At 41.8% G+C, this 18,345-nt stretch overlaps 1 protein-coding gene across 6 annotated transcripts in view; it reads right to left on the bottom strand.

Moving 5' to 3' along the window:
- ADAM23 (ADAM metallopeptidase domain 23) overlaps positions 1-18,345 on the bottom strand; it is a 151,839-nt gene that overhangs the window by 111,275 nt on the left and 22,219 nt on the right. For all 6 annotated transcript variants that reach the window (XM_070242155.1, XM_070242154.1, XM_023622491.2 and 3 more), the window contains exon 3: positions 4,961-5,037. In XM_070242155.1, the coding sequence (XP_070098256.1) occupies positions 4,961-5,037 (77 nt within the window). The remainder of the gene's footprint in view (positions 1-4,960; positions 5,038-18,345) is intronic.

The following is an 18,345-nucleotide window of genomic DNA, read 5'->3' as shown; positions in this document are numbered from 1 at the left end:
CCCCCAGCCTTCCAAGGATTGATACACAAGCAGAACTGCTGATCGAGCAATCCTTCTTAAACCGTCTCTATCTTGGAACACTAGTTATTCTAGAGGAAAAACAAAACAAATTTAAACAGGGGAGTATCCTAAAGGAATACGACTGAAGGTCCTCTGAGGCCACAACGAGGACCTTTTGGGCGAAATAAAACGTAAATCCCATCATGTGATGTCCATGCTTACTGCCTCCAACAGCTTCCCACCTACAGCCCTCCACCGCACTCCAGTCACACCAGCTTGTCCTTCTTGAACATTCCACATTCTCCTCAGCACTTGCTGTCTTACTGTCCCAGCCATGCGGAACCCTCAGCCTTCCAACTTCGCGTGGTGGCTCATCTTTGACAATCAGGTCTCAGCTCAACGTCCCTCCTCAGACAGACCTTCTGGCTTCTGCGACCATCTAAATCACACTGGCCACCTCGACCTGCAGTCCCTCTCCATCACATAGCTAAGCTATGAGTTTTCAACGCACTTGTCATTATTTTTTTTTTATTTTTATTTTTTTTGGTGAGGAAGATTTGCCCTGAGTCAACATCTGTTGCCGATCTTCATCTTCTTCACATCTTTTTTTTTTTTTTGCCTTGAGGAAGACTGTCACTGAGCTAACATCTGTGCCAGTCTTCTTCTAATTTGTATGTGAAATGCCACCACAGCATGGCTTGACCAGCAGTGTGTGCCTCCACACCTGGGATCCAAACCCACAAATCCCAGGCTGCCAAAGCAGAGCACGTGAACTTAACCACTATGCCACCACGCCAGCCCTGCCCTCGTCTTTATTTAGTGGCTGACTGTCTGCCTCTTCCCCTGGAACGAGGGTCCATGTCTATCTCACTCCCAGGTGCATCAGCGCCTACAGCACCCCAGGCATGGGGCAGATGCTCGCTCATCACCTGCTGAAGGGATGAAGGAAACGCACCTCTGCCATGAGACGCCTCGCCAGCAGGGCATCACCTGTTCAGTCTCTGAAAGCACAGACAAAAAGCTGTCCTCTCAGGAGCTCGCATCTGGTGATCTTCAGGAGCTGGCATTCCCGGCCTCACGGGGTCACCAACCATTTCGATTCTGGGCCACCGCTTGGATTAGCTTATTTTAACGTCTTTATGCTCATTCCTTCACTGAGCCCACGTACTTACATACACCTTTTGCCTTTTCCTGCCTCCAATGATTTAAAATTGTTACAAATGGTGTGGCAATAACCACCCTGCAGTGGAAATGAGATCCCCCTTTGCTCAGAAGATGTTTTGGTCCCTCCACTACTGATTTAAAAATTCTCTTGACTCTAAATTTACGCCAACATGGATCAGACTTTTTAATGAATCCAGCCATTAAAATTCATTTGCACCAGAGACGCATCCCAGCCAACACGTCATACTGTGACACAATTCCTTTGTCTCTAGGTCACACCAGTATCGCGCACTCACATTGGGCTCAGAAGGCTCGGGACTCTGCGTGGGGGAGATACCTCACGATTACAGGGTGCACGATCTCCGTCCCACTGCATCTACTTTCCCTTCAGAGACCTCCATTTTCTCCCAGTCCTGAAGCCTCCTCTTGACCTCATCTCCTTTCTTAGCCAGACTGGATCCTGACACTTAACCACCCAACTTATTCACCAGTACTCAAGGAGCTCTGCATGCACTGTTCTCACTCTGTGCTTCCACCAGAAAAACTGAACCCTGGTCACACGACAATCTGCACTCTCCCCTCACACTCTGCAGTGCTGGGGCTCCAGGTTAAAAACAAAGACCATCAGGAAGAAGGACACAAGGACTACCACGTAGCACACGATTTCTCCTAGATTCTTTAACATGACCTTGGTGAGCTTCCTAATCCATTCCTCGCAGCAATGAGCCTAAACTTTTGTCATTTTTCTCCAGCTCCAACCCACCCTCCCTGTCCACCCCAAGCCCTACAACAGATAACGCTGTCTCCAAGAAGAAGGAATCTTCAGAGACGCATGTCCTCAACTCCATCCCTTCGCCTGCCAACCAATCCCTACCTGACACCCCCGACACCATCACACGAGTTGGAATGAACCGTCTCTCCTGGGTCAAGACTAAATTCTGCCATGTGCGCTTGCTCTCCCTCCCTTCCTTCCTCACCCAGACCTTGCTCCTTAAACTGTCTCCTTCTCTTCTGTATCTTCACCCTCTCACTCTTACCAGACGGTCTCTCAGCCTATCGACTTGCTCTGTTATCCCTACAGCCTCCCTTGACGCCCGTCTCCTTCTAGATACCACCTGAGCTCCCTTTCCTTCTCAAACGTGCCCAGTGGGTACTTGGTGTCTCCACGGCGTCTCCTTTCATTCGCTCCCAGCCATGGTAACTGGGATTCTGCCCGCAGCACTTCCCTGAAACTGCTGCCTTCAGACCACCAGTGATTAGCTGATTGGCAAATCCAAAGGGCGATGTTGCTCCTTATCTCACTAGATCATTCTACTGCAGAGGCTACATATCACGTCTTTCTGTTTTGAAACTCTCTATGGAATCATTCTCCTGATTCTCCTCCCACTTCTCTGATCACTCATTCTGTCCCTTCACGGGCTCCTCTTCCTCCTCAACTCTCAACTATCTTCCCAGCTTATGTTGTCCTTACTCTACCCACGCTCCCTGGGCAATCTCATTCACAACCATGTTTGTCATTAATGTTTATATGGAAAAGACTCTCAACTCTACTACCTCCCGCCGCACCTCTTCCCGGGGCTTCAGACGGTTACATCCACCGACCTCCCAGACACGGCCTCATGTATGTCCCAAAGCCCCTCATGTCAGTTACGTCTACTCTGATTTCACATTCTCTTCTCTTCTCCATTTAACCTATTTGTTCCCTGTGCTGCCCATTTCTGCTGGATACCACCTCCCACCAGCTATCCAATCAAGGCAGCTGTTAACTTTAACTCTTCTTTCTGCCTTGTCAGCCACATCAAGGAAATCCTAGTGATTTCTGTCACCTGAACAGTCTTGAAAGCATTCCCTCTCCTGCCTCTTAGCACTTCCTGAGAACGGAACCTCTTTTGTTCCCCTTACATCATTTTTCACAGTCTGGGGGATAATGGCCATGCACTTGAGCATGACACACAAGATCTTCCCCGGGTTGAGCTGTCCCTGGGCCCACCTCTCCTGACTCATCTCTCTCTGCACCAACCTTGTAATTTACCATGAAGTTCAACAAGAGACTCACGCTCCCTTCACACGCGGCACTGCGACACAGCCCAGCCTCCTCAGCAGACACTATCTCCTCTGTCTAGAAAGCAGTTCTCCTTTTCTCTCTCTCCCCCATCCATCCCAACACTTCCTTTCCTTACTAACACTTGTCCTGCAAGATTTAGCTCAAGCATCAGCTTTTCCAAGACGCCTTTTCACACTCCTCCAGCTGGAAGAGCTGCCGCCCTTTGGTGCTACCATAGCATTCCATGCTGATCTCTAGCACAGCAAATTTCACACTCTTCTAAAATTATACATCCATCTATCAACCTCTCCCAACTAGACGATAAGCTCCTCAAGGCAAGGGCTGCTCAGAGTAGGTGCTCAACTTGACTCCTCTGCATGTTAAATGGTAGGATGAATAATCTTCTGATGGGTTCCCAGACGTCTAAGTACCCTGAACACCCCACATGACCCCTTCTCAGTCATATGATTGGAAGGCTCTGCTGTGGCTGAGTTGTTTAACCACTCAAAGCACACAGCAATACTGGTTGCTGTCACTACATGACAGCCTGGAATGACAGTCTCCATGGCAGTAAGAGTTAAAGGAATAGAGGACCTAAACAAACTAAAATTTGCCATACTTGCTATTCTACAGAGTCTAAGATTTGGCAAGATGAATCTCTCAGGCAGGCACAATGCTAACACAGCATGGTGAAAAGAAGCTCAGGTGACGCCCAGCAGACTCAGAGAGAAAGCCCTGCAACACCTTCAACACAGGACCCTCCGGCCTCTGCTGACTCATTCTGACTCAGAGCTGCAACAACACCTGAGGAAGGTGCACCCAGGCTGACTCTGCATTTTTTTCTGCAGAGCTCAGAGAATTTGGCACACAAGAAATTTAAGAGTTGTTCATTACAGTCCCTTGCAATTTCTCAGATATTGACTGAGGTCACCTACAGCATAGCGTCTGACAGCATTACGTGGTATTTTTCTGGCAAAGATGCAGTCCTGGTCAAAATACTGATGAGAGTTTAAAATACTGACTGGAGCTTCCTAAACTAAAGAAAACCATACAGGAAATCTCTTTCACCAAAGAAAGGCTCACCGTTAGTTCAATTAGAGGCTGACGAGCCGGGCTGAAGTCAACAGCTCTTGTTGGTGCCTTGTACAAGGACATCTGTACAACTGGGTCCAACTTGGGGAACAGCATTTAAATATCAACATACACACATGCTCGGAGGAAAATCAGGTAAATTCTCATCCGGACGAAAATTTCTAAGAAACTGTATTAGAGTAAATTACGAAGCAAAGAACCTTCTCAAAATAGGTATTTGCAAGTCATCATTTTCTTTGTTCTTTATACAGAAGTCATGTGAATTGCATAATGAAAGATAAAATGGAAGAAATTTCTAGACTGAAGTCTAATTATACTTGAGTCAGTAATTTATCATGCTTCCTATATACAGTAATGATTAGAGTTAACATTTAATTAACTAGCAGCACTTCAAATATTTATCCCATTTAAAATCATAATATCTAAGTACTGTATCTGAGATATTTAACAAGTTAAATGTTAAATGCCATTTCTTTTTAGCAAAAGAAAAAGACAGAATTAACTTCAGACTTTTACATTTTTCTTTAAGTGTTAAATGACATATAATCAGCTGGAAGATATCAGTTGCTCCAACAACAGACATTATTTTGACCAAACCATTATCATGAAGTGAAGTTATGTTGTACTTGCTTCTTAACAGGATTGTGACTAAATACTTACTTATTTAGTGTGAGGTCGAGAATGAATTTGGAGCCAAACGCTTCAATCTGGAAGCTCGCCTGGGCCAGATGGACAGCCTATGGATTCAAAAAGACAGAAAGAAACTTAACTTAGTTTCCTGTCTTCAAAGCTGATTATATTGATATCAAGAATAATATTTAATAAGAAGAACTTGGTTATGGACTGATTCATTTCTTTATGGATCCTTATGTAACAATTCACCCCCTTAAAAGGAGCGTAGGCGCACTGTCATGGCTTGACTTGGAAGACCTAAATTATCTGTGTGGAAAGGAACTATCAAAAGACAACTAGTCCTTGAAAATGAACACATCGCGATAACAGTCAAGAGCATATTCAGCTGGACTTTCAAAGTGACCATGATGAATTATGTAAAAGTCTGACTAATTAAAGCTTGATTTCAGCCTATTTTGTGCACAAAGTTAACCAATTATTTCTGCACACCTAAGTGAAAAATCATGTCAGCGCTCTGCTCTTCATCAGGAATTGGAACTTTCTCTAAATGATGTATCAGCAGAATGTGACCAGAAAATGGAATAGTGCAACCTTTTAACTTCAGAAAGCCCTTGGAGCCAGGCTCTTTGTGAATAGTGAGAGTTTATGTCCGCCTTTAAACGTGACACATTTACAGATGCTGTCATTATTATGCCTAATTCTAAATACAATCTCATCTAAACATGAGTCATATGTTCCAGGTATTAAGATTAGTATAGCTCACGGAAACATCTTGAATAATGTAAATTAACAAATCGACGAAGTTTTGTCAAGGTATTATCCAAGATAAAACTCATCTGTCATCCTATCAGGAAAAAAAAAAGCACAAGGATAAAGGCAGCACCCACACCGCTCCCCATCGCTCACAAACAGCCTTCCTCCAGCTTCACTCCCAAGGCGCAGTGGGGGTCATAGGTCATCTGTGAAGTGCTCCATGCGAGGCAATGGGACACCGTCAGGACTTCCCGCTCACCCACCCCCATGCACCCCAAGCTCCTCTTGGCCCTCCTCCTCCATTTCCTGTTTATTGAAACCCTACCCATCCTTCAAGGGCAGCACTTCGCACCCATGCCGGAAAGAACTCTTGCTCCTCAGGGCTCAGGAGCACTTTACTGTCCCTCTCTCACTTCCCATCCCACCCTGGACAGGCAGCCCCACAACTCACACCACAAGGTCCTGTTAAAAGTTGTACTCTAACAACCCTGGCCCAAAATATATGAACTTTCCACTAATTAACCAAATATGTATTTGCAAGACAATTTTGCCATGCCAAACCCATAAGATACTGTAAATAAACCATGACTTCTACTTCTTGTCAAGCATAACTGCTGATCAGATAGTCACTCTATAATAATCAATCAATAAAAAGGAAAGTAACACATATTAAATTTTAAATACAAAGCAATGAGTGAGAAGGCGCCTGAACGCCTAACACCATGGGACGCCACACCAACCCCACCACCCAGGTGGAGGAGAGTCACCTTACTGGATCTGGGCTCCCTGCATGCAGACAACCTCGAAAGGGAGAGAAACTTGCGTCTTGTCAAGTGTGGCCTCTGTCATCTGCGACAGAACCTGTATCTATCCAGTACAAACGTCATATAGTCTTTAATCTAAATTCATTCTGTGTCTTGAAGCCTAAATGTTTGCATGAAGATTTTTATATTGATGAATAATTTGTAGAAGGGGCAATTTTTCATCTCTGGGTCCCAAAAGATGGAAAAAAAAAAAAAAAACTTACTTCCTGAAAATAAGATGGGTCCTTAGGCATATTTTCTCTTAAGAGCATTAAATAGTAGAGAAAAGTTCACTAATGGCACCTTGGCCTCAAAAAGCTGATAAATGTACCTTCTTGAGTATCGTTATAAACACTAAGAACCTGATAGTGACACAGTAAAAGGCTCATATTACAGCAAATAAGCAATGAGGCAAGTACAAACCTCAACAAAACTCTGTTGCAAAATAAAGTTGCCTGGTAATAACTGCTTACCCATGTTATAGAATTGTCGGGAGCTACACAATTTGGTCATTGTTAAATAAGTTTATACTGAGTCAATGCGACAAACGTCAGTTTAACAGAATTTAATTAGAAAGCTAGCAAATAATACTGATGTTGGGATTTTCCTTTGTTTTTTTATTCACTCAATCCACACACACTCTGTGTATAAAGGTGGCTGGGACGCAGTCCCTGCCGTCAAGGAAGCAGTAGGCTCCTTGGTAGAGCTGCCAGCCTCACGTGTCTAAGGGGCCACAGGGACCAAGGGACACCGACAAGGTGCGGTTTGAACAAAATTTCAAAAGACGAATAAGAATCCCCCTGCCAGGAGAAGAAAAGACATTCAGGGAAGGGGGAAAACATTTACAAAAACAGAGTGAAAAATGAATATATGGGGCTGGCCCCACGGCCGAGTGGTTAAGTTCTCGCGCTCTGCTTCAGTGGCCCAGGGTTCTCGGGTTCTTGGTTCACGAGGAGCCGGCCTTGATGGCACCACTCATCAGGCCACGCTGAGGAGGTGTCCCACACAGCAGAACTAGAAGGACCTACAGCTGGAATATACAACTGTGTACTGGGGAGAAGAAGAAGACGAAAAAAATAACGAATATTAAAAAAGTTTTTAATTTTTTTTAAATGAATACGGTCTGTAGGAAAATGGCTTTTGGAGGAAATGTCAAACAATGAAACTGAAAAGGTGGGCTGGAGCCCCCGGGGCTTGTGTGATGGGCTCGCTGACGGTCTGATCAGCAGATACACACAAGCCTTCCTCCAAATGTCCACCACCCCACTCACTCAGCACAGGGTCGGCCATTACCCTCACTCCTGTCACCATCCAGAACAGCAACGTCACGACTCAAACATAGTGACAAATTACGCTCCACGAGTGAAACAATGACAGCACCATGGACAACATTCTTGATTCCCCAGAGGAAAAAAATCTTATTTTATTACCTTTATCAGTAAGAATGCTTAAACATTTTAATGCTAAGAGGCAGCACATTTTCCTCTAAAACGATTGTAAGATTTCCTCAAGCATTCATCTTCCTGGCACAAACATCAAATGGAATTAGTATATTCATCTAATATATGTGTATCCATTTTAAGTAATGGTGTACTTTACTTTTCTTGCACTCTGTTTCTTTTGCCGTTGCTATACATTCTGTGTTTGTATACAGAGTACAGATTCTTCCTTATACCAAGATAAATATTTAATGAATGCTTCTTTTCCCTATCACTCTGTTATTCCTGCTCTGTGTTAGACAAGATTAAAATAGCTTTTAACTTCTGGAATCTCTCTGTTATTCCATATCAATTGATAATTTTTTCTTTAACAAAATATTATACAGTCTTTTTTTTTTTCTTAAAGATTGGGCTAACAACTGTTGCCAATCTTCCTTTTTTTTTTTTTCCAAAGATTGGCACCTGGGCTAACAACTATTGCCAATCTGTTTTTTTTTTCTGCTTTTATCTCCCCAACGCCCGCCCTGTAGACAGCTGTATATCTTAGTTGCACGTCCTTCTAGTTGTGGGATGTGGGACGCCACCTCAACGTGGCCTGACGAGCAGTGCCATGTCCTTGCCCAGGATCCGAACCCTGGGCCGCCAGAGTGGAGCGCGCGAACTTAACCATTCGGCCATGGAGCCGGCCCCCAGTCTTTTTAATTATCAATCTTAAATATGTTTTCAAATCAGGTGAAATGAGTCCTCATCCTTATTGTTTTACAAGTTACATTTCTGGATATTATTTGTTTTTCTTCTTATTAACCCACTTCTTCCAAATGATAGAAACATTAGAAGAATGGCTGAGCTGAGCAGAAAGTTCCATAACATACAGCCACATCACTTACGGTTTATTAAATATCTTAGAGCTGACTAAACTCTACATGCAATTCTCACTGGTCTACCTCCAGTATTGCTCTTCTTTTACAAAGAAGGAACTACACCACGAGGTTTAGAAATGTGTTCAATGACAGAATTCTTCCGAGAGGAGTTCATGAACCACCATCCGGTCTTAACGGTTATTTTCTCCTTCGGGATATCTGTTGAATAGACCTGGTGATTAACACTTGTTTTCACAAGGACAGTCACCTGGACAGCTCTGTGGAAGAAGGCAGGGTTTTACAGAGAGCCTCACTCCATGGCAAGAGTAGGTACAGCCCTGGGCTCAGAATTACTGCACCCAAGGACTCGGAACAGCTGTTGCCTGAGCACTTTGATGGTTTTCTTTTGACTCAGAATCTGGCACAGGGAAATTATAGGAGCTCTGTAAACAAAAACAACCAAACTCAATTATATACACAAACCTCCTTCACTGAAGAACAGTTTACACATCTCACAATGTGCTTTTGTTCTCCTGTTTTTCCTCTCGGTAGATGGCACCTCACGGGATCGATTTGATAACTTCTGAAGACTGGGAGTTCCTCAGCTGCGACTAGCTTTGCGTCTCGTCATCGAGCAATGTTATGACATTAAGCGGTCATCTATGCTCAGCCTGTGTCAGGTTCCTTCCATAAGCTGAAGAGACACAGCTACGTTTTCTCGGGACTTATATTCTAGAATAATTAACATTAATATGGACATGAAAACAAGAGAAAAAGATGACTATCTACTTACAGAAATAAAAAGCAGGCATTTCCAGGGTAGATACGTTTTCACGCAAAAATGCTTCACACATCACGAGTGTTCAATCAGAATTCTTTACCACTTGGCAAGGATTTGTGAGTTCTAGAGAGTATGCACATAACTGGAACTGAATATGGAAAATGGAAAGTTTACACTTTCCCAGGATTCAGAAAATATTATGAGACTGCCTTTCATCATCAGTGGAAAGTGAGCACCATGAATTGAGGTGTCTAAACTGCCAATCACCACCCGCTCTGAGTGCGTGTTTTACATGAGTGTGCTCTGTGACGCACACGGTGGGGAAAGAGAAGAAAAGCTGGGAAGTTTGTCTGCTCTTGAGATACGCTCAGTTTATTTAGGGAGAAGCTCGTACAGGTAAAGAAGGAAACATCCAGAGTGGCATATCCGTAAGACAAGCAAATGCTCCACCAGTGGCATGCAGAGGCCCTGGAGGGTGACGAGCAGGCCTGAGCAGGCACGAGTGGGGTGACTCACGCTCTGCTTCCTAAAGAGGCTGTGGGCTTCTAGGAAAGGAGACGCTAAAGAGAGGAAAACGTCTGAATAGAGTTAGAAGCCGGGATTAACAAAACTGTCTTCTCTCCTGGAAGGAATCATGAAAACAGTAAAACAGCTAAATAGTTGATTACTAGAGAAACTAAGTAATTTTTTTCACGTTTTTATTTCCCTCATTGCTAAAATATTGCTTATTCTATGTTCATTAAAATATCAAATATACATGTCGTGAGTGTACATGTGCACGTGTGCATGTATCAACTATAACCTTTTCAGGAAGCACATTCTCTTCCTTTATCTTTATGCTGATGGATTGTCCCCTACTCTTTGATGATTTTTCACAGAGCCTTCAAGAGCTTCTACTTCTCTTTCTTCAAAAACAGTGGAAAAAGTTCACGGAATCTCAAACACTACCTTCTTTTGAGATTCAGGACATTTTATGGTGTTTCAGAAAAGACAGATTTGGAAACTGACCAAGAAGGAGGAAGAGAACCAGCTAACCGGACACTAGAAGGAGCCGCCTCGCCGCGCTGTCGAAGGCCAGCCTGGCCTCCCCTTGGTGGCATGGTGTGTCTTCCTCTTCAATAAAAACAGGAAACACAGATCCAGTGACCCGAATAATTAGATTCCAATGAGAAATAAACTGTCAAGTTGAAACGGAAGTAAGTTAGAGGAAAATACGTCACTTCCTCTAGATCATACAGGCTTTTCTGTACAGGACTGATCTGGGTTTACCCACAGCTACAGAAACACAAAAGTCCAGTTTCCAGATCTTTTTCTGTCTACTGCAAAAACTCAAATATGTGAATATGTCTTAGGTGTTTTAAATCCAAAAGAAAACATCAACAGACCATTTTTAATTACAATCTGGTTCTAATCCCTTCTTCAAAGTTTGCACATTGGTGACCACCAATGGGATCAAGACTCAGATATAATAAAAATAATAATGCCCTCTATTTCCCGTGTTTTAATTATCTCAGTTATCCAGGATAATACAGCACCCCAGGAAGTTAGTAGGGCAGACATTTTTATTACCATTTCCTAGAAGAAAAAATACTTTTAAAAGGCACAGAGAAGTTAAATGATGTTTTTCTCCAAGGTCACACATCGAAAGATAGAAGATGAGGTGATTGTTTCAGTTCCGTGAAAAAAGTGCCAAGCTCACGCCAGAAGTCCTGAACCCTCCAAACCTCAAGGTTTCCTGGTCATCAGGATATAGATAATAATAGCTTACCAAGAGGATGTGTGTGAGGAGGAAATTATACAATAATGGAACAGAAAGTTCCCAGGAAAGGTTGGCCACCTAGAAAGAGCTCAATAATTGAGGAAGGAGGGGGGTAAAGCAGAAGAGGGGAAAAAAAAAAAGAAAATTCTAATGACATTTTGGAAAGGTTATCAGTCAGCTCCACCTTAAAAGTTTTCTCTAATATAGCTGACCACCTTCTTGAAAATCCAGTGAACATTCACACTATGCAGAATTTGCAAATTTTGTATTTTTTATTGCTAATTACCATTAGCTTTGACCTTGTTTAAGTTGTCGTGTCTTTAAAATAATATGAATCATTTTGCTGAGAAGTAGAACAGCTGCAAATGTTATGAAGGCAATTTTGCAAATTAAGGTAATTTGCTGAACATTCTTTCCAAGAGGCATTTAAATAGGTAGTTCGTGGGAAAGAATATCATCATGTTTCCTTCTGGCATGTTCCAAGTTGCAGGATTATTGGTTCGTCCATTAACAAATTTGCATTGAATCTCTACCTTGAGTGAGACATTGTGGCAGATGTAAAGATATAAGAGAATTGGTATTTATAGCAAAAAGTTGATAATCTAGTTAGAGAAATGAGATGAGAAACCAAAAAGAGTAAGGAATACACTACTTCAATTAAATAATAACAATAAATACTATTTGTAAATATGCCACATTCAATTTAAGCATTATTAATTATTCAATTTAATATTAACAAGTGTACAGTATGGGTAACAACTAGGGAGAAGAAGAAGAAGAAGAAGAAAAAAGATTGACAACAGATGTTAGGTCAGGTGCCAATCTTTTAAAAAAAAATTTTTTAATAGGATAAAATTTCAAAACATTTCTAAGTGTTTGCCACCAAATAGAAAGTTAAGAAACGTGCTTTTAAAGTAAAACATAGGATGTCTTCTGTTCTGAGCCATTAAACTACTGTTTGGATTGTGATGAGAACTGAAACACGGTGGTATATTATAAAATAAATCATTTCAAGAGATCATTAAGTCGTGTGAATACATACAAGTCCAAAAAATACTAATGTATTTTGGTGTGTGTGTGTGTTTTTTAAGGTATGCCTTTTGGTGAGGAAGATTGGCCCTGAGCTAACTTCTGTTGCAAATCTTTCTCTTTTTTTCTCCCTAAACCCCCCAGTACAGAGTTGTCTATCCTAGTTGTGAGTACGTCTAGTTCTTCTGTGTGGGATGCTGCCACAGCATGGCTTGATGAGCGGTGTGTAAGTCCACACCCGGGATCCAAACCGATGAACCCTGAGCCGCTGAAGCGGAGGACATGAACTTAACCTCTATGCCGCCAACCGGGCCCAGTATTTTGTTAATTAATCTATCTTTTAGTCTTAGAGTAGGAAGCTGAAGTCCTAGCCTTGACGGATATTACAGAAACAAGAGCAAAACATGAGCAAAACAGTCTTGTCACAGGCCACAGACAGATCGGCGCCTCACAGGTCACCGTCTGACCTTGTTCTCTGTGCCAACCTCACCAAGAAAGATAGAACTTCGACTCTGAAAGAAATTCAGCCAACATCCAGTCCAATCTGATGACACAGAAAAAAGAATAGCGTGTTGAATTTCAACTTCTGACCTAATCTTTTATAAGAGCTCTTTTCTAAATAAACCAATTTTAATGAGAATCCAGTTTCATCTGCCTCCCTTTTCCTACCTACTCTCAGAGTTTGATACAGACAAAAGACAGACACTGAAGAGAAAGAGGAAAAGTGGGCATTGATAATCCAAACAGGTATTCCAGTGAGGTAGCTGTCATGAGGTAGCTGCACTAAAAATTTATTTTTTAATTTCCTTGTGACCAGCCAAAGAAGAGACACTACATCTAATATCATTGGGGAGGGGCGGGGTTTTTTAGCCCTAAAGGATGGATGGCACTAAGATCTTCCTTAGTGATCATTTAGCAAGCTAGGAGAACTCTAACAAGACACTTTCCCTGAAAAAGCATCTTCGGACATTTATAGGAAACGTCTTCTATACATTTACCCCTGGTGATTAATGTTTGCTGGATATCAAACTGACAATGCCAACTCAAGAGGGAGATAAAATCATTAAGTTTTCAGAGCTCTTGTTATTTGAAAATGGGTAGAACATTACAAGCATCACTACTGCTGTGTTATTTAGCTTTCATATATTTTCTGAAAGGCAAGTAAAAATACAACTACAACAACAGTTACCATGGGAGCGGTTTCTTTCTCCTGCCTTCCTGAAGAGTCACATTTAATCTGATGCATAATCTAGTAGCTGGGGTGTGATTCACCTTGTTCTGTTTCCTCGTCAATTCCTACAGCACCAAACTGCGCAACTCCAACCAGCACTTCTCTCTCTCCTAACACTTTTGTCAGAAAGTAAGAATATTTCATCTCTCTAGCCAGAATTACTGAACACTCACTAAATAATTTAAATAAAAGAATGGAAATAAGGTATAAGTTTTGGAAAGCAAAAGACACCATGCTCCATGCTTAATGTCCATGGCTCATTACACAACAGTTTTTTAAATTTGCTTGTAAAATGTCAACACTATCCTGAAAGAAAAAAAGTCTCCATAAGGTAGCACTCCAGGAGGAGCCCTGCGTTCCTGGTCTGCCCACTCTGGTCCTTGGAATGCTGGATACGACAGCCCAGTGGGCTCAAGTCAACTCAAATATCTATCGAGAGCAAAAGACGGTTCTTAAACTGGGATCTTTCTGATGACCACATAAGGGTTAGTTAAGAATGAATGAATCTGAAACGAGAAGCATGGTACACTAATTACACAGTTCACTTGAGCACTGTCATACCCGGCAAACCATAAATGATATAGAGTAAATTCAAATATTAATTTCCAGTTCTCCCTCACTAAGAAACTACTGAAAATGTATAGCTGAGGGAGCCTAAGCAGACCTGTCCAGGCCAGACCTCTCTTCTGAGACATCTTGATTCTACTGATCCTCATTGGTGGGTCTCACACTGGTCTTACCCAGAGCTGATATGTGTTGGGATCTCTATACCAAGGCTGTTATTTCCATTTGAAGAAATTTTTCAGGCTCTGCTTGTGAGTTAATTTTACATACACAGCTGTTTGACAATGGTATTCCCAAGAGGTCTTTGGTTTCCTTAATTACCTTACGCAAGACGCGTGTCACAAGTTGTGTGTTTCTGGGGTGGAGCCTCCTTTCGTCCACAGGGACCCAGCTCTGCCTACAGCTACGGATTAGAGATCTGTGTTTTCTGATCCTCAACTGTGTCTGGCTCTGTCCTTTGCTCTGAATTATGACCTTAGCTATGAGCATGGATGGTGTGCATTCTGCCCATTTGTATGCAAAGTAACTTTCAAACTGAAGGCCAACCCAAAACTGGATTTCCCCACTTTACAAACATGTAGGTGCCACTACATTTCCTAAGTAACACTATTAAGGCCTGTTACTGGACACAGAGGCTCACGATTGTCATGTATCACAATTTTACTCAAAATGAATATCACGTACACTACACATACTTTACTCAAGGCTAGATATGGAAAAGCTAATATTGATGTGACCTCATTTTCTCTAAAATTCAACTTCCACAGCATTCTGCAAAATGCCAACCACTCAACCTGCAGTCACACAATTTTCATAACTAACATTTAGAATACTGACTGTTAGGTAGAATATCTTGCCTATTTTAGTAAGTAAACAGTAGTTCTCACCATATCTACAGGATGTTTTAGGTTCATTAACACTCCATTTTTATTTCCAAATGAGAAAACAGAATTACATGGAAGCTTGAAGACATGTGAAATAAAAATAGTACTTTGTAATGTATCTATTTCCTCAGATTATATGTTACTTCACTGGCTCCTACATCATATTTGAAATTATTTACTCATTCAACAAAAAATTGTGGCTTCCATGTTTCAAGCAGAAGCCCTTGTTTTCCGGAGTTTGCAATTTAGTGTGTGTTGGGGAGCAGGGGTAAGTAGTATAATCAATAAACAAATGTTAAGCACGTTAGATGGTGATAAACGCTATCAGTAAGAGGATAAAGCAGTAACAGGCAAAGGGAGTTTGGAAGTATACAGCACGGAGAGGTGACGACGCTGAAAAGGGTGGACAGAGGAGGACTCTGAAAAGGTGACTAAGCAAAGATTTCAAGGTGAAGCAACAAGCCACATGGATACTAGGGAAACAGAATTCCAGGCAGAGACAACAGCCACCTGCGAAAGCTCTGAGGCAGGAGCATACCTGGTATGTTTAGAATAGCAAGAAGGCCAGGTTGGGTCAAGTGGAAAGATTCCAGGGGAGTGTCGTGGGCAATGAAGTCAGAGAAGCAATGAGGGGTCAGTTGTGTGGGACCCGGTATGCAGGCCACTGTAAGAACACCGCCTTTTACTCTTAATGAAATAGGAAGTTGCTGAGGATTGACAGGATTCATTTTCCAAAGTTCACCCAGGCTATTGTGTTGACAGTAGACTAAGGGTGGGGGCAAGGGAAAAAGCAGAGGGTCCACTCAAGACGCTGTTGCAATGATCCAGGTAGAGGCTGGTGGTGGGTTGGACTCGGGTGGTAACGTGGGGTTCATGAGAAGCCATCAGATGCTGGGCAGACAGCAAAAGCAGAGTCAACAGGAGCGGCTTACAGATTAGATGCGATTATGAAAGATACAGAGGAGACAAGGAAAACTCCAGAATTTTTGGCCTAAATAACTAAAGGAGCAAGCAATGTCTTGGGATGGGGAACACTGCAGGAGGAGAAGGTGGTAGCGGGAATTCAGGACTCCTGTTTGGGACCTATTAGGTTTGCTACGCACATTATATATCCAAATGGAGACGTGGAGCAAGCAGTTAGACATAAGGCATATACATACATCTTTTAATCAAGGTTTACTGAGTGAATAAATGAATTAAGAAGTAATGAATAAGTGAATGATTAAGCATATGAATGAAAGAGTGAATAAAATGAATGAATATTGAGGATACAAAAAAATTCCAGCAAAAGAACTAATGAAGAGAGTACAATTCAGCAGATAACTTACCGTCTGAAATAGCTAGGGCTTAGACGAGAAAATGAAGACAACTGGGGGGAAAAACTGTAGAAGTCAGTGCAAAGCAACCCACTCACTGGGTTTTAAAATAACATTTTCAATTAAAACAGTGTCACTTTGGAACCCAAGAGGTATGTTATGTACTACAAACTCCCCAAAGGAACTCAAGTCCAAGCGCATAATTTCCATATGTCTTGTATATATGTGTCAAAATTACAAAAGAATCATCAGCAAATGAGGATGTGAGTTCTCTAACAAACCACGTGGGTTAGTGCGTGGACGGATATGTGTTCAGGATTCCTAAGAAACTGGACAATGCTTACGGCTGATTTCCTGAAAGTCCTTTTCCATATCCTGGAAGTCATAGTATCTCAACTGCTTTTCACATTTCAAACTTGTCACTGCTTTTAGGCATACATTGTCGTATGCCTCATTTTAGGAATCTTTAAAAGTATAACTTACTTAATTCTAATTTACTAGCTTTATCTGCCATCTTAGGGGCCTGATCTTTAGTCACAGGAATTAAGGTATATCCCACATCCTACTAAATGATTTACGTTTCTCAAAGTCTCTAAATAATTTAATAATTAAAGTTCATATTGCAAAATCTAGGAATGAAAAGAGAGCGCTGCGCAAATCCGCTCCTTCCCACATCTGTTCCTCCGGCTGCTGCTTCAGTTAGTAAATGAGAGGCAGAAGACTTTTCTTAAGGATTTCTTAAAAAATCACAATGCTTCTATTTCAACAGTGCCAAAGAATAAAAAAGAAATAAGGCAATTTTTACAATTTTATTTTATTTCAATTATAGTAATTTCAGGTGACTTTTCTTTATCCAAAACAAGCAAATACTTACATCAGGGCAGGGTTGCATCAGTCATGACTAAAGAGGGCGTGACGTTAACAATACTTGATAAATAGTCCAAAATAAAAACTTCTCATGAAATTTTTTTCCAAAAATTTAAGACTATAATAAATTTAACACCTTTTAATCTTAGCCCCCCCAAAAAAGCCATTTAAATTAAGACTTCAAGCAAACTCTTTTCTTTCTGCCTTCCATTCCAGCTAACACTGAATTAGCCATTTTTTCACGAAATAAAAATGATAGATTCTGCAAGAACGTTGTAGTAGTTATGTCAGGGCAGCAAAAGATGAACTCCGCTGGCTCAGCGCACAACCAGATTTATGCAGGAAACAGCATATATGTTAAGGGACAGAAAGACACTAGCTCCCATTTTCCTAACCTATTGGTTTACAAGTTCTGTAAGAGGCTTTCTCAGCCTCCGCACCACTGGCATCTTGGAAGTGACGGGCTGTCCTGCACACTGTGGTATGTTGGGCAGCGTCCCTGCCTCTACCCTCTAGACACTAGTGGCATCCCATCCCCTGTGGGACAACAAAAATATTTCCAGACATTGCCAGATGTGCCCTGGGAAGGGCAAAGCTGCCCCTGGCTGACGACCTTTGGCCTATATGTTAGGGGGTAAATGAATTTATGTACATTCCTCTAGGCGTGTTGCCTTTACACAAAATTTACCCTTGATTTCAAAGTTCATTTTCTGCTATCACCAAACCCTTGGGGGGAAAAAAAAAACCAGCACGAAGCAACTGATACCAACAGAAAAGGGGAGTTTGGTTCATTCCAAGTTCAATGTTATCCACTCAATAAGAAGTAAATTCTTAAAAACGTATACCCATAGAAATTCCCCCAAACTGAACTATAGGTTTAAGTCTGTTAAATGAGCTCATATGTATTCTTCAAAAAATAATGAAGAAATACTGCAACTACCTACACAGTCCAGAAATTTGATGTTTTAAAAGGATGCTTAATGTTGCTTTTTTTTCCCCTCCCAAAGTGGCAACTTCTTATTATCTTTTGAAATGTCATTTGGTGACTCAAAAGAAAACAACTGTAATTTAAACAGCGAGAAATGAGGGGGAATCAGCCTGTATGTGGCCTCTGTTTGGAAGTTAC

The sequence above is a fragment of the Equus caballus genome, chromosome 18, assembly GCF_041296265.1.
Source record: "Equus caballus isolate H_3958 breed thoroughbred chromosome 18, TB-T2T, whole genome shotgun sequence".
Taxonomy (NCBI): Eukaryota; Metazoa; Chordata; class Mammalia; order Perissodactyla; family Equidae; genus Equus; species Equus caballus.
The sequence above is the reverse complement of the archived record's forward strand: the minus strand, read 5'-3'. Positions and strand labels throughout refer to the sequence as shown.